Source organism: Erinaceus europaeus, chromosome 2 (assembly GCF_950295315.1).
Source record: "Erinaceus europaeus chromosome 2, mEriEur2.1, whole genome shotgun sequence".
Lineage (NCBI taxonomy): Eukaryota > Metazoa > Chordata > Mammalia > Eulipotyphla > Erinaceidae > Erinaceus > Erinaceus europaeus.
The window spans coordinates 153,853,822-153,871,381 of record NC_080163.1 but is presented as its reverse complement, the minus strand read 5'-3'; the positions used below and the strand labels follow the sequence as shown (position 1 = coordinate 153,871,381).

Genomic DNA, 17,560 nt, shown 5'->3' with positions numbered 1-17,560 from the left:
GCACTTAATGCACTGCGCTACTGCCTGACTCCCCCTAGAAAGGATTAAAGAAACATATAATGTGCTAATCAGTTATTGCTCTAGTAGACAAATGTCAGTATTGGGCTTAGGCTGGTTTGAATTAGAGCTGAATCTAATGCTAGCTATGGCCCTGGATATTCAATAATTATACCATCTCCATGATTACAATCATAATTCTTAAAAAACATATTGAAAGAAGGGCCTGGGCAGACAACATAATGGTTATGTAGAAGATTTCCATGCTTGAGACTCAGAGTTCCCATTTGATAACTATGCCAGTGTCTCTATGCTCCCCCAACAGCTAATAATGAATTTATGCAGACATAAGGCTCAGTTTTTAAAAACTCTCATTAGATAGATGTCTGGGAAAAGTGCATATTTTATTTGTCACAAAAAAGTTACATGCTTTTGCACACTGAGATTTCTATCTATTCTGTGTCTGCCTTGCTTTGAGTATGTGTCTGTTTCCTGATTTGATGGAACTCATCAAGAGTGGAAGCTGGTAACTTGTCTTGTTTATCCAGCACTATTTCTGCTGCAGTTCAGTTAATTAGTTAGTCCTTCATAAGAGAGCCTGTTTTTGAGAATCAATCAGTTAGATTTATGGAATTATTTAAAGGTATCTCTGCCCCAAGAAAATAAGATGACATATTTACTTCTTAAGAGTGTTGATGTTGGGTCGGGCGGTGGCGCAGTGGGTTAAGCGCATGTGGCGCAAAGCGCAAGGACCGGCGTGAGGACGCCGGTTCGAGCCCTTGGCTCCCCACCTGCAGGGGAGTCGCTTCACAGGCGGTGAAGCAGGTCTGCAGGTGTCTATCTTTCTCTCCCCCACTCTGTCTTCCCCTCCTCTCTCCATTTTCTCTCTGTCCTATCCAACAACGAATAGCGTCAACAAGGGCAATAATAATAACCACAACGAGGCTACAACAACAAGGGCAACAAAAGGGGGAAAAAATGGCCTCCAGGAGCGGTGGATTCATGATGCAGGCACCAAGCCCAGCAATAACCCTGGAGGGAAAAAAAAAAAAAAAAAAAGAGTGTTGATGTTGTCTGAGAACTATCATGATAGAGAGAACAGATCTACTTTAAAATAACCCTTCCTAAAATAACTCAGAGGACAGGTGTTTTGAGAGACAGTAGTATGTTTTATCACACAAATGTAGATCCTTCATGTAACTTAACTGAATTGAATGTCTTTATTTTATCATTTTATTGGGGAATTAATGGTTTTTACAGTGCATTTGTTGTCAATAGGTAGTTTCTCATCTCCCCATGATAGTTATCTGCAAAATACTCTTAACATCCAACTTAGGTCCTTTTTCACCATCATACACCAGGCCCAAACTCCCTCCAACTCTGTTTCCCCTCCACCCCCCCACCCCACCTCCCATACCCCTACCCTTCTTAGAGTCCTTCTGCTTTGGTGTTATACACCAAGCCCAGTCCATGTTTTACTTTGTATTATTCCTTTCTGTTCTTGTTTCTCAAGTTCTGCTTATGAGTGAGGTCATCCAGTATCCACCCTCTTTTTGACATATGTCATTTAACATGAATTTTTTTAATGGGAGATGTGTGTTGTAAATTCATTCTTTATTGTCACAGAATAATGCTGTCACTGATTAGCCATATATCCCTGGGAAGATTATGTCTCTGTGCCTCAGTTTCCTCACATGGGAATGAAAAGAATCCTTACTGTTTAAAATTGGTCCAAGGATTAAATAATTAATATATTATATTATTTATAATATATTTATTATTATAATATAACATACTTAGGCTAGTGCCTGGCAGAAAGAGCCTCCCATAGGGTTAATTGTTCTTCTTAGCTTATATTTTTTAAAAGCAAGTTGTCTGAAAGAAAATGTAATTTTGTGTTACGCTTTAGAGTAGATTGTCTGCTGTTAGCTGCAATAAGCTAATCATATTCTTCTTCTTTTATATGTGTTTCCAAAGGAAAATTACTCAACCAGTTATGAAGTTTTTGGGTCGTGCCATGTTCTTTTCAATGGGATTTGTCGTTACTGTGAAAGGCAAGATTGCAAGTCCTGTGGAAGCTCCAATTTTTGTTGTTGCCCCTCATTCAACATTCTTTGATGGAATTGCCTGTGTCTTAACTGGGTTACCTTCTATAGTGTCTCGATGTGAGAATGTGCAGGTCCCTCTGATTGGTAGTAAGTACTTTTATTTAAGATAATATAGATAAAATTTTTTATGCTCAGGCATTCAATTTTTTTAATTATATGTAGTTTACTTTCTTTTAATTAGTTCTATCAGAAGAATAAATTAATGATCTGGGAGGTGGTGCAATTGATAAAGCACTGAACTTTCAAGCATGAGGTCCCAAGTTCAACCCCCAACAGCACATGTACCGGTTTGATGTCTGGTTCTTTCTCTCTCTCCTCCTATCATTCTCATTAATAAATTAATTAAAAATATTAAAAAATAAAGAAAGAAAAATTATTAAAAAAGAATAAATTTTAAACGGTTAGACACTTCTTTATCTGAACCCCTATACTACTATTAAAGTCTTATCTTTATCAATGAACCACCACTACTTTCTGCTCCTTTCTTAGGGGGGGAGTAAATGTCATGTAAAATCTTATTGATTATTGATGCACAACATAATGACTCAATATTTGTAAACATTATGAAATAGTCACCACAATAATTTTAGTTACTATCTGTCATTATACAAAGTCAACTTTTAGGATTTACCCCCTCTAACCTCATATGTGTGTGTGTGTGTGTGTGTGTGTGTGTGTGTGTGTTGTGTGTAATGATAGTATTTTAGTATTTTTCTTTGTTTTATTTGAAATTACTCCATTTTATCTTTTGTTGTTGAGTAGGAGCCTATAGTGAGTGTGTGTACATACATACAAGCACAACCAGACATCTCATTTTATGAACATCATAGAGTATATTCACTCAGACTTAGATTGAATAGACTACTATAGAGCTAGGCTATATATGGGGACCAGTAAATTTTGAATATGTGGTCTCTCACTGACTGAAATGTGATGTGACTTCCTGTCCATACCACATCTCCTCCATTCATTCATTCCAGTACACTTGGTTCTCATTTCACAATTGTGAAGAATGTTGTATATTATGGAGCTGCACATACCTTTTCAAATTTCTATTTTCATCCTTATGTATAGCCAGAAAGACCAGATTGAATGCCAAACATGTCTGATATTTTTAAGAGGATTTGTGGCAACACCAGTTACATGCTATTTCTTGAGTTTTGGTCTCTTTGAGGTTTTAGACTGAAAAACATGCTAAGTTTTTTCTCTGCACTCTGTTTTCTCCTCTATTGTCCCAGAATCTCCATGAGGGACCAATGTGTAACTTTTTGAAAATGATTATGTGGAACAATACATGCTTCCTGTCATAAAAAATAATGAAGCAAGTGAAATGTTTTTCCCACCAGATGCTGCGGTCCCTCCTGAGAGTATTAGTCTCTAAGTAACCGCTCCTGTTTGTCCCCAGGTTACTGCAAGCATCAAATGATTAAGAGAGTGGGTATGGAAGTTCCTGATGTTTCCTTGGTATTCTGTAGAAATAATAGTGGTTCATGTAGCTTTGTCACTCAACTATATAAAAAGCACTTCTTAAAAAAATGTATAACTATCTGAAGCCCTGTGTAATATGCCATTTTCCTGAAAAACTGGACAGCGATAGATTTTTGATAAGTTGAGGTTTATTTTACACTGAGTGTTATACTGACAATTTTATTTAGATGAAAAGTAAGCTCCCCCTTTCTCGTGTGCACTATGAATGTACCTACTTCATTTCCATAATATTCCAAAATATATCCCAATGGTTTTATGTCAACCGAGAAAGAATAACTTGTTTCATGTTCTTGCTGCTAACATCTGTTAAGTCAGTGAAATGTTTTAAGGTCTAGTCACCTTTTCTTATGAAGTACTAGTGCAGGCTATGTTATAATAAACTTTTTTTTCTCTCCAGGGTTATTGCTAGGGCTAGGTACTAGTACTATGAATACACTGCTCCTGGTGTATTCATAGTACTAGTACCTACTTTCTTTTCTTTTCTTTTTTGGATAGGACAGAGAGAAAATGAGAGTGGAGGGAGTAATATAGGGGGAGAGAGAAAGAAGACATCTGAAGACCAGCTTCAGCACTCATGAACTGTCCTCCCTGCAACTGGGGAGAGGAGGGGATGGGGCTCAAACCTAGATCCTTGCACGGGACCTTGTGCTCTGTACTATGTGCACTTAACTGGTTGCACCACCACCTGCCCCTACCCCTTATAAGCTTTTAATAGGTGGCTTTAAAAAATTTTGTTTTCTTTGATTTGATATTATTTTCATTTATCATTTAGTTTTATGATTTAATTAGTATCAGCCAGAATTAATCCAACTTTAATCCAAATAATGACTTGTTTGTGACATTTTATTTTAAAGGACTGTTACGAGCTTTGCAGCCCGTGTTGGTATCCCGTGTAGATCCAGATTCACGAAGAAACACAATAAATGAAATAGTAAAGCGAGCCACTTCAGGAGGTGAATGGCCCCAGGTAAAACACAGGTGTTCATTTAAAATACACTAAGAACTTATCTTTGTATATTTTCAGACATATTTAGTAATATCTGGGGAAAGCTCTGCTAGACAGCATTGATATAGTAGAAACAGAACAAAGGAGTAAACATTAAGATGTCTTCCGCTTCATGAAATACTCCATGGATTTAACTCCATATAGCTCTTTAATTCTCCATAATGCTATATATATGGCCATAAAAAAAGTAATTCTCTACCTGTGAATGTATATACAATTTAAAGATGAGATACTAAACCTCAATTATATTCAAGCATATGGTGGGCTTATGGTGGAAGTGATTTAAGAACTTTAATCATGTGAGGCAGCTTTAGCTTAGGGAATGTATAGAACTCTCAAATGTCCTCATCCTACAAACCCTCCCAAGGGGGTTCCTTTTAAAGATGAGGGAGGAGGATCCTTTTTAATGCATAAAGCTGCATGTGTGACACTGCTAACTATTCCTTTGCCCTGATGAAAACAAGCGTTGTATATCAGAGCTACTAGTTCTACAGTGAGCTCAGCCACTAATGATGATTTGTAGATGTCAAAGTCCCAAGAAGAGTATGACCAACCATAATATTTTAGAAACCAAAGCTTGTGAGAAGGATTTCAAACATTATTGGTGAGACCTGGGATTTGGGACAAGGGTTTGATATTTCTCTTTGGAGGCAAGAAATTAATCTATGGTGGGTAGGTGGGATTTAATAAATAGATTTGAGTTCATTTTCTTCATCTGGAGGAGTTGTTTGTCCATAGGTTGAAAGGTCTGATTTGGAGGGTTTTTGTTTTTGTTTTCTGGAATTTCCAGGCATTAACTAAGCAACCACTTGGGGGGGGATATTGCAGAAAGAATTCACCATTAGAGAAGCAAAGTAATTTTCTTTGCTTTTTCTAACCCTGAGATTTACTCTATAGACAAGCATTGCTTATAATAAAGCAAGAGAATTTCTATTGAATAATCATATTGTCATAGGAAACCCAGTTTTTATTGGAGGAAAGAATTTTACCTTTTATAATTTTATTTTTCAAATAACCTGTTACCTTTGGCAATTTAGTCTAACAGTATTATCCCTCTCTAATTAATATTATAAAAAACATATTATTGACTGAGTTCAGAAAGTTTCTTTTTCTTTTTTCCTTTCCTTCTTTTTTCTTTCTTTTTGATATTTAGCTGTTCTCTCATTGTTAGTTCTATGTATTCTTCTTTCTTTTTTTTTTAACCTGTTCATCTCTGGTTTCCTATGGGATATATGAGCCTCAGGCATGAAAACTATCTGCATAACCATTCTACTATTTCCTCACCCTCACTACTAATTCTAAAACATCAAAAACTCAAGTTGCTATTATGTTCAGCTAATAGGAAAACTAGGTACAGCTTGTCTTCACAAAGAATGCATAAGGAAGTATGTTAAAAGCCAAAAATATTTCTCAAGAAGGAGACTAAATTATATTCCATAGGTCTATTGATTCAATGGGGCATAATGCATATTGTAAACACTTTCTGCCTTTTCCTCAGTACATGGCATAAGAATGAAGATCCTTCAGTGGAAAAACTTAGTAGGAAATGGTTTATTTAAGGGTGAATGTAGTAACAGAACAAATAACTTAATGTTGCTTGCTGTACTGTACACTTTGACCTTGCTTAAAGGTCTCATCTTCTATTACATGTATTCAGATCATTAGTTTCATCTTTAAGAAACATTTGCTTAGTGTGTTTTCTACTCAAAGCCCTAATCTGCTTACTAATTAATGGCAAGGCTACACTTCTCTTTAGGGGAAAATTAAGTAGTCTGATTTTAGCTTTCACTAGTATCAGGTATTAGCCTCTGTTTCATTCTGTTTTATATGAATTGGCAGCTAGTTGTGAAATTATAAGAAAGTGAGTAGGTAAGAAATTAATTACATTGAAATATTAAATCTATTCTTTTTCTCCGAAGATACTAGTTTTCCCAGAAGGTACTTGTACTAATCGTTCCTGTTTGATTACTTTTAAACCAGGTGAGATCAATTAAATTATGTATTGTGACAAAGTAGTGTGTAGGATTTCTCAAATTGGATACTAATAATACACAAAATAACTCTTTAGTTTGACGTAAGCAATTCTTCTCTTCTGATAGAACATTTTAATGTTGTGAAATTATAGCATTTACTCCTTTCTCTTTTAATGTCTTAATTCCTTCTTCCTTAAGAATAGTATCTGTGCCCCTGCACATGTGCATGCATGTATGTAGTGTGTGTGTGTGTGCGTGTGTGTGTGTTTTCTGTGTTCTGGCAGATTTTCCTTTTTTTAAATTTCTTTATAGGGGAATTAATGTTTTACATTCGACAGTAAGTACAATATTTTGTACATGCATAACATTTCCCAGTTTTCCATATAACAATACAACCCTCACCAGGTCCTCTGTCATCCCTTTTGGACCTGTATTCTCCACCTCACCCCCACCCACCCCAGAGTCTTTTACTTTGGTGCAATATGCCAATTCCAGTTCAGGTTCTTCTGATCTTGTCTGGCAGATTTTTCTTTACTCCCAAAGTTATCCTTTCTGACAACTGTGGTTATGTGTCATCAAAAACCTGTTGCAAATTATCATTAGTGTAGTCTTAAAATGCCTTCCGAGTTTCTCTCTTTTTAAAAATATAAATTATAGGTCTCATACTAATTGGTAAAGTTTTAAAGTATTTTTTTTGTATTGACTGCTACAGTGCTCAGAGCCGAAGTAAGTTCACTTGTAGCACAAATGTAGTTCTTGCTTCAAGTATTTGGTTTCATTTACGTTTTGCTTCTTATTTTTCTCTTTGTCTTTATTTCATTATTATTTTATCATGTTGAATAAAGATATTTGGAAAACAAATGAAGATGTAACTTAAGCACAACGTTATACCATTTCACTCACCTAGTTCAATTCATTGGCAGTGCCAAGAATTGAACCTGAAACCTCTTGAATACAAGTCCTGTGCACTACCAACTAGATTGTTCTCGGCCTTCTAGTTCTGATTTTTTTTTTTTTAAGATTTATTGAGAAAAAGAAAGAGGCAGGCTAGAGCAGTGCTGGCATATGTAGGATCAAGGATCAAATTCATACATTTAAGTCCAGTGCTTCACCTACTGTGTCACTTCCAGGACACATTTAGTTCTGAATTTTAAAAATCTTTGATTTTTGTAAAAAAAAAAAAAAAAAAAAAGTAATGCTTTCTTTTTTTTTTTTAATTTAGCAAATAGTTTGCTTTATATGTACTCTTAAAACATTTGGTATATGTATACCATTTTTATTAACTGTTTTCTTTATTATAAAACTTGTATTCATATCAAGAACATGTTATAAAATTTTAATATGGTCATAGGCGCCTTCATCCCAGGAGTCCCAGTGCAGCCGGTCCTCCTCAGATACCCAAATGAGCTGGTAAGCATGACATTCTTCTATGAAAAGAATTTCAAATACATTCACTGGGTTCTTTTAAATATTTGAATAAAGGTATCAGTCAGTAAATAGTGGCTACAATAAAGGCTTTTGTTGGGAGATTGTTTTGGCTCAGAAGAGAGCATTATTTACCAGAAAAATCTGTGTTAAAAGGCAAGGTGGAGGTTATTTAAGATTGAAAGTATTCAGTGGTTGACTTCCCAACCTTGGACATTTATCATTAAGAACTTTAAAAAAAAAAAAAAAAAAACCTTAAATCAACTTCTTCCTGCTTATGAGTTTGTATTTGTCATTCATATCAATTATTCACTATGTATTAATTTAATCTTTTCTCTCAAATAACGTGCTTTTGAGAGCTGATGTATTCTGGCTTTTGTAATCAAATTAGTTATTCAGTTAAAAATAGTTAATATCTCTTTAAAAATTATACACATTACTACTTCCATAGAAAGATAGAGGACTATAAAGTACTGTTGTCAAGAATCATAGGGACAACTGAATAAAAAGTAAGGGCTTTAGAGGGGCAGGTGGTGATAAACCTGGTTGAGCATACACGTTACAATTAACAAGAACCTGAGTTCAAGCCTCCCGATACCACATGTAGGGGGAAAGCTTCAAGAGTGGTGAAACTGCATATGTCTGTCTGTCTAAAGAGAAGGGGAGTTGTCTAGCTTTCTGCAGACTAAAGATAGGGTGATGTAACACTCTAAACATGTTGAAGAGTTTATCGTTTTCCAGGAACAATCATGCATTTTTAAGAGGAGAGAAAGGTGGACCTGCATAGCTGAGGAACATAGAATAATTACCATACTTCTTGTGTACTGGAAATAGTGGAGGATCACCATTGTGAGACATTGTTTTTTGTTTTTTAATGAGAAAGAGACCATAGGTTAAGATGGGCTGTTTTGGCCAGTTCTATCCAGCCAAGGGTCTGCATCCTTATCAGTACAAAGCTGATAAGTTTCTGTCCTGGTCCATTTAATGCCAAAAGAATATCTGTTTCCAGAAAGGGCCTAAACTATAAGCCTTAACTAGTAAGATTAGCCTGCTTTTCTGCCTGTTTTCATTCTACAGAATCCATTTCAAGTTTGTCAAAAAGGAAAGGGGGCAGAGTTTCACAGAGTTTTGATAATTTGACTTTAGCATATACCTACTTTACTCTATAGATCTATAATCCAAGAATTCATGGTGTTCCACAGTTTTTATTTATTTATTTATTTGTTTGTTTTTAGCAATGATGACAGGCTTGCTTTACTTTTCAACATGTTGTTTTCAATTCAGAAACAAATACTCATTAATACCAGGACTAAATTAAGTGGGGATTTTTTGTTTGTTTATTTTATTGTTTTTCCTCTGGATTAACAAGCATAAAAATCATTTCTTACTGTAGGATACTGTGACATGGACATGGCAAGGATATACATTGTAAGTCTATTTATATAGAAATTCTGCTTTAGTGAGGTCATTTATCCCCTCTTTTTAAAAATTTACTTATTTATGAAATGGAAACATTGACAAGACCATAGGGTAAGAGGGGTACAACTCCCACCACCAAAGCTTCATATCCCATTCCCTCCCCCTGATAGCTTTCCTGTTCTTTAACCCTCTGGGAGTACGGACGCAGGGTCATTATGGGGTGCAGAAGGTGGAAGTTCTGGCATCTGTAATTGCTTCCTCGCTGAACATGGGCATTGACAGGTTGATCCATATCCCCTCTAATTTTTAAAAAAGACCTTGTTTTTGTGAAAGCATTTTTAAGTTTTTGTAACTGATAAGTCTCTTTTACCTATTAAACCTATATACGGTTGAGTCTCAGATATCTGTCTACCATTTCTTAGGAAACATTTATATTAACCAAATTTACAGTCTACTTTGCTTTAATTTTGCACTTGCGTTTTCATTGCAGATGTAGCATTGCTTAGTGTCTCTTCTGTTGCTTTATTGTATTGGCTTAAGCAGCCAAGGACGATTTTAGTTATATGGCCTGAAATCCTTGTGATTACCTTATGTGAGTTGAGAAAATATCTGACCAAGCTTTCAGTTCTGTTCTTGGATTCTAAAAAACATAGAGGTCAGTGGTTTTTATAAATATTTAAGAAAAGGGAAGGATACAGTTTTTGTTAATCAAGCTGGAATGAAAATAGACCTTTTAGAAGAACAGAACATGTAGAATTATGCTTTCTCTTATGGAGTTTTTCTTTTTTTCCATCTTTTTTCTAAAGGTGTATTCATTGGTAAGAAAGAGAGAGGGAGGGAGAACCACAGCATCACTCTGAAACATGCAATGCTGAGAATCAAACTTAAGACTCACGCCTGAGAGGCAAACACTTTATCCACTGTGCCACCTCCTGGGCTGCCAAAGATCTTTTGTTTAGTTCCCCCTGTATAAATCTGAACCTCTTTATATTTTGGAAAGGGATATGTGAAGCCACCTGGATTTAAGAACTTTCTCCAAGAGCTTTGCCCTTTGATGCTGTTATAAACAGAATTTAAATTACATTGTTGATGACTAGGTCATAACCACTTAGAAATATTTAAAATAGTGGGAGTCGGGCAGTAGCACAGCGGGTTAAGCGCAAATGGCATGAAGCACAAGGACCGGCGTAAGGATCCCGGTTCAAGCCCCTGGCTCCCCACCTGCAGCAGGGTCGCTTCACAAGCAGTGAAACAGGTCTGCAGGTGTCTATCTTTCTCTCTCCCTCTCTGTCTTCCCCTCCTCTCTCCATTTCTCTCTGTTCTATCTAACAACAACGACATCAATAACAACAATAATAACTACAACAACAATAAAAAACAAGGGCAACAAAAGGGAAACTATATAAATAAATATTAAAAAAAGAAATATTTAAAATAAATCATCACTTTCCTTCATATAAAGTGTGTGTGTGTGTGTGTGTGTGTGTGTGTGTGTGTGTGTGTGTGTGTTTTGGTACCAGTTAAACAAACCAAACAGTTTTTGAAGCAGTCAGGTTTTTTTTTAATGCTTTACACTTATTGCCTCCCTTTCATGCATATAAATCACTTTTAAATAATAAATTAAAATCAGAATAGGTAACTGATAGGGCAGTTACATGTGTTTGTAGATATTAGGACCAACACTTGGGTAATTAAAGCAAAGGATGCCAAAATAAAGAATGTAAATTATAAAATATAAATTTTTCAACATTATGTTTTCATTTTTTTTTCTCATTACTGAGTCTTCACCACTGTGGGCCAACTATTTTAGATAGAGACAGAGACAGAAGGAGAGTGGGAAAGACTCCACAGAACCAAACCTCCCCTCTATGCAGTGGGGGCTAGGTTTGACCCTGGGTGACACACATGACAAAACAAACACACTCCCAGCTGAGCTATCTTGCTAGGCCAACATTATAATAGCTTTAACTCACCAGGAATTCAGTATACTCATTTGGCTAGAAAAATGTCACATTGACTTTTAACTCTAAGTTTTCAAGTCTTATAAAGAAAAAATAAGAGAAACAAGAAGTGTGAAATCATCTTTAAAAAACGAGTATCGGGAGTCGGGTAGTAGTGCAGCAGGGTAAGCACACATGGTATAAAGCCCAAGGACCAGGGTAAGGATCCTGAATCGAGTCCCCAGCTCCCCACCTGCAGGGGAGTTGCTTCACAATCCTCACAATCCGGTGAAGCAGGTCAGCAAGTGTCTGTCTTTCTCTCCCCCTCTCTGTCTTCCCTCCCTCACTCCATTTCTCAGTCCTGTCCAACAACGATGACATCAATAACAACAACAAGTGCAACAAAAGGAATAAATAAATAAATAAATAAATATAAAAAAACAAGTACCTAAAATTATGTGAATAGCATATTTATATTCCCTAATGTATGGCATCATTTGAACCTTTTTAAAAATTTTTAAAAATATTTATTTATTTTCCCTTTTGTTGTCCTTGTTGTTTTTCATTGTTGTTGGAATTATTATTGTTATTGATGTTGTCATTGTTAGATAGGACAGAGAGAAATGGAAAGAGGAAGGGAAGACAGAGAGGGAGAGACAAAGATAGACACCTGTAGACTTGCTTCACTGCTTGTGAAGCGACTAGGGCCCTGCAGGTGGGGAGCCCGAGGTTTGAATCGGGATCCTTACACCGGTCCTTGCGCTACCACCCAACTCACCATTTGAACCTTTCAATGTTAAGGTCCTTATAAAGATTGTGACTTTGGGTTCACTGAACAGTTAGTATGACTTTTTTTTTTTTTTTAATTATACCACAGTGCAGGTAGATATGAAGGTTAAATGAGAATGTTTTTCTGGTAGAAACTTCAGATTTGGAGTCTAGTGTGCCCACATAGGCTCTGACTCACAAACATGTTTTTGGCATTGCATTTGGTGACTTAACGCCTAACTATCTGGAATTGTTGTCTAAGTCTAAAAAGGATTATAACTGCAGTGTAGCATTTACAAATGCCAACAGATTTGAAGTGCTCTGTAGGTGTGCTTATATGTTAGAGTAAAGTTGTTGAGTATGTTCTACAATAACTGTATTACCTTATAGGCATGGCCTTCTCTTTTTCTCTCCTCAGCATTCAGCTTTGTATGCTTACGTTCTGCCAGCCTTTCACGAAGGTGGAAGTGGAGGTAAGTTATCCCATACGAAGGCTTGAAACTTCAGGTTCAGTCTTTCCTCTAATTCTGAAGCTCCTCTTGGAGAGATGAGATATACAAAAGATGAAAATTAAATCCATCATCTTTATTTTGTTTTATTTTTTGATCTATCATTTTATTGGGAGAGGAGGGTCAGTGGGTTTACAGGTTGGCACATGGATACAAATTCATTTTTTTAATTAAAAAATATTTTATTTTTGTATTTTTATTTATTGATTGATATTTTAGATAGAGACAAACACTGAAAAGGAAGGGAGAGGTAGGAGGAGGGAGAGAGAGAGAGAAAGAGAGATCTGCAGCACTGTTTCACTGCTCATGAGATGTCCCCCATTACAGTTGTGGATCAGGGGCTTGAACCCAGGTCCTTGTGCACTTTAATATGTGCACTCTACCAGCTGTGCCACCACCTGGCCCCACATAAGTACATTTTCTTCTCTCCCCATGGTAGGTGTCTACAGAACACTCTCATCCCCAACCTTTGTCCTTTCTACCATCATGTATCACAACTGCGGTCCCCCTCACCCTCTCTCTTCCCTTCCTTCTCCTGGGTGTAGTGTATTGCACCAAAGTCACCACCTTTAAATAAGCCCAGATGTTTTACAAATTGCTATCAGATCTAGTCTTGAGAACTGTGCTAGGAAATACCTTTAGCTTCTGGGAACTTCTAGTATGTCAGAATGGTCAGGTCTGTATAACTGTTCCTATTCTTTTTTGTTTGTTTGTTTTTTGATTTTTGGTTTTTTTTTTTTTTTTTTTTGGCCTCCAGGGTTATTGCTGGGGCTCAGTGCCTGCACTACGAATCCACTGCTCCTGGAGGCCGTTTTTCCCATTGTGTTGCCCTTGTTGTTGTCATTATTGTTATTGTCATTATCATTATAGTTGTCATTGCTGTTGTTGGATAGGACAGAGAAATCGAGAGAGGAGGGGGAGAGACAGACACCTGCAGACCTGCTTCACCGCTTGTGAAGCGACCCCCTGTAGGTGGGGAGCCTGGGGCTACAACAGGGATCCTTACCAGGTCCTTGCACTTGGCACCATGTGCACGTAACCCGCTGTGCTACCCCCTGACACTCCCCTCCCCCCCATTCCTATTCGTTTACTCCTTTTAATGCTGACCTTTGCCATCTTGACTAATATCTTTTACATCCTAACCAAAGATTAGGAGCCAGGTGATGGTTTACCTGGTAAAACACACACATTACACTGTGGAAGAACCCATGTCCTACCCGAATCCCCCACCTGCAGGGGAAAAGCTGCACCAATGTTGAAACAGTGCTGCAGGTGTCTATCTCCATTTCTATCTCTATCTCTATCTCCATCTCCCTTTTATTTTCTCTCTACCTCTATCCTAAATAAATAAATAAAAAATAAAAAATTTAAAGGGGCTACAATAGCAGTTGGAGCCCCACAACTTCTTATAGACTATGTTCTGTGAGAGCTGAGAGCTTTCTGCCAGCCTTTCAGGAAGGTGGAAGTGAAGGTAAATCATTCAACACGAAGCCTTGGAACTGGAGATTCAGTCTCAATGGGAGAGGCAGAGAGCCCCTGCTTTTAGAATCACTCTGCACTTGGGAAACCTGAGGAAGTCCTGCCTGAATGGCAGTTCATATCATCACTCACTGGACAGTCTCTCAGTTTGAGTCTCAGTGACAGGCAGTGGGTAGGGCATTAGATCATTCTGAAAACTCTGAGCAGATTTATTTTTAATATTTATTTATTTATTTATTTATTTATTTTGCCCTTGTTGTTTTATTGTTTTAGTTATTGATGTTATTGTAGGATAGGACAGAGAAATGGAGAGAGGAGGGGAAGACAGAGAGGGGGAGAGAAAGATAGACACCTGCAGACCTGCTTCACTGCTCGTGAAGTGATTCCCCTGCAGGTGGGGAGCCGGGGGCTGGGACTGGAATCCTTACGCTGGTCCTTGTGCTTTGCGCAACGTTTGCTTAACCTGCTGCACTACCGCCCAACTCCCACTGACCAGGTTTTTAAGACTCTGAAGTAGAACTTTTCTTGGATCTGAGGAATGAAGTAGAATGCTGAATTCAGAATCTAATTGGATTCTGTGATGCCTTTGGGAAGTCTCTGAAGAGAGAAGATTAAAATAGTTGACAACTGGGTTCTTAACCTGTTTTTTTTTTTTTTTTTGCTCCCTACCCACCCCCAATCACCCATGTTGTTTCTAGACTTTCCCCATGCTGGGCTGACTTTTTCAGGAAAAGACATAGAGTCAGAAGGAGAGAGAAAAGACATCATAGGACAGAAGCTTCCTCCAGTGCAGTGGGAGCCAGGCTTGAACCTGGGCCATGCACACTACAAAGCAGATATACTCTCTAGTTGAGTTATTGGGTTGTTGGAAAAGTCATGATATAGTTTTCTGTATTTTTCTATGCAAAAAAGTATCATGACTTTTGCAATGACTCATTATCTTTCCAGCTCTTTGCCTGGATTTTCTGATTGATTCCATGAACTGTATAATGAAAATCTTAAATTCATCTAGGAGCCAGCATTCCATGAGACAAGACTGTGGTGTCTAACTCTCAGTACTGCTACTCTACTTTGTCAGACTCCTCAGTTCTGTGGAGGTTGTCAGCAATACCAGCTTAGATAGGATGCCAAATTATATGGGAAAACAAGTTTAGCTTTAGTGAATTCTTTTCTTGAGATTTGCAGATTGCCTGCCTACCTTAAAATATCTAGTATTAATTCTGGGCCATACTACTATACTTTAAAATCAGGTCAGTATTTCTCAGTATTACAAAAAAAAAAAAAAAAAAAAAAAGCAAACAAAAAAATCAGTGGTTCTTGAAATATATTAATATGCCTCTAGGAAAACATGTAGTCTTTGCCCTAATAAGTTTAAGAATTATAAGGTAAAAGAATGAGTCAAGTTTCCTTTCTCAAGATTTCCAAGTGCAGGGGCCAGGTGGCGGTGCACCTGGTTAAGCACTCACATTACAGTGCTCAAGGACCCAGGTTCAAGCCCCTGGGCCTCACCTGCAGGGGGAAAGTTCACAGGTGGTGAAGCAGGGCTGCAGGTGTATGTCTCTTTCCCTCTTTGTCTTCCCCTCTCCTCTCAATTTCTCTCTGTCCCTATCCAATAATAAATAAATAAATAAATAAATAAATAAATAAAACGATTTCTTGGTGCCTTTGAGGTGTTTGACTACAGAATTCCTTTATATCTCAAACCTGTGTTCCATCATACAGTCTGGAAAAATTTGTACAATATCCCCAAGTAATCTGAGCACTGCTTTCCCTTCAATAGCTGCTCAGTCTAGCCTGCTTTATTTCTCTTAAAAACAAGCAAGTAAGCAAACGAACAAAAGAGCAAGAGCCCCGTCTCCATACTGAAGACAACTAATCTACTTAATCTTTCCTGTAAACTTAAAAGACACTGTTTATATAAATACACACATATGTGCTGTCCCTTCCTCCAAATCTACCCCTTTCTACTTAAGACAAGACCCAGAGACAGATGTGGAAATGGACCTAGAACTTTTTTTTTTTCATCGAACAGATGAAAAAACAGATAGTCAGATTGTCTTACAGCAAGGCATAGAGATTTCTCGCGTCCCCCCATTGTTATTACCACATTGCCTTTTTGTACCATTGCTTTCTTTGTTCTTTTGTCTTCTTTTTAACTACTATTGCAATATTTGTATTTTCCATCCAAATCTTAGACCTGTTTGGGTAATATTTTCTGGCAAAGAAAAGAATGACTCCTTTATTCAGTAATTTCACAAATGAAATGACTTTCAACCAGTTTAAAACAACTGTACTGACGGAAATCTGATTTATTAGGATTGTGGTACAGGCTAGGAGGGTGGGAACTTATGGACTTCAGATTCAATATTCTTTTTTAAAAAAATATTTTTTATTAAAAGTATTTTATTTAGGCTAGAGACAGAGAGAAATTGAGAGGGAAGGGAGTGGTAGAGAGGGAGAGAGAGAAAGAGAGGGAGGGAGACAGACAGAGAAAGAAAGAGAAAGAGAGAGAGGAAGAAGGAGAGAGGTGCCAGCAGCACTGCGTCACCATTTATGACGCATTCCCTTGCAGATGGGTACTGGAAGCTTGAACCTGGATCCTCGAGCATTATAAAATGCTTACTCTACTGGGTGTGCCACAAGCATCAGTATCCTTATTTCTTATTCTTATTTTGTTCAGACTTCCGTTGCTACCTTTCACCCAAAAAACTCCTACTTTATGATGTTTGAATGTTTTGATTCTCCATTACTTGGGTAGAACCTGCATCCCTTAAGACACTAAATAAATACATGCACTCTTTGCTTCAAGAATCTTAAAAGCTGGATTCTGTGTCTAAGGCTCCAGATTTCCACCAGGTGTGAAAAAGCCCAGGGTGAGTTGCCCTGCACGTAGCTTGGAAATTCCAGTATATTTAGTCTTTCCAACTTCAATTGTATTGGTTGTTCAAGAAGCACTCTTTTCTCCGTTTTCTTTAAAATTGATGGAAATCTTAATTATCATTTATAACATAGAATTCATTTTCTGGTGTGTGTGTGTGTGTGTGTGTGTGTGTGTGTGTATGTGTGTGTATGAACTGCTGGACATTGAAGCCTTTTGAATAGTCTGCTCTTTTTTTTTTGTCATTTATTATTTTAATTATTTATTTATTTGCCTCCAGGGTTACCACTGGGGCTCAGTGCCTACACTAGGAATTCACTGATCCTGCAGCTATTTTTTAAAGCATTTTATTTATTTTTTATTTTTTAATATTTATTTATTTATTCCCTTTTGTTGCCCTTGTTATTTTATTGTTGTTGTTATTGATGTTCTTATTGATGTTGTCATTGTCAGATAGGACGGAGAGAAATGGAGAGAGGAGGGGAAGACAGAAAGGGAGAGAGACAGACACTTGCAGACCTGCTTCACCGCCTGTGAAGCGACATCCCTGCAGGTGGGGAGCCGGGGACT

At 37.3% G+C, this 17,560-nt stretch overlaps 2 protein-coding genes across 2 annotated transcripts in view; one reads left to right on the top strand and one right to left on the bottom strand.

Moving 5' to 3' along the window:
- Positions 1-17,560, bottom strand: part of CES1 (carboxylesterase 1) — a 561,489-nt gene that overhangs the window by 339,712 nt on the left and 204,217 nt on the right. The window lies entirely within an intron of this gene.
- LPCAT2 (lysophosphatidylcholine acyltransferase 2) overlaps positions 1-17,560 on the top strand; it is a 77,923-nt gene that overhangs the window by 11,050 nt on the left and 49,313 nt on the right. Inside the window, exons 3-8 of the mRNA XM_007532710.3 lie at positions 1,975-2,192; positions 4,448-4,560; positions 6,519-6,579; positions 7,924-7,982; positions 9,391-9,425; positions 12,543-12,597. Coding sequence (XP_007532772.1) covers positions 1,975-2,192; positions 4,448-4,560; positions 6,519-6,579; positions 7,924-7,982; positions 9,391-9,425; positions 12,543-12,597 — 541 coding nt within the window. The remainder of the gene's footprint in view (positions 1-1,974; positions 2,193-4,447; positions 4,561-6,518; positions 6,580-7,923; positions 7,983-9,390; positions 9,426-12,542; positions 12,598-17,560) is intronic.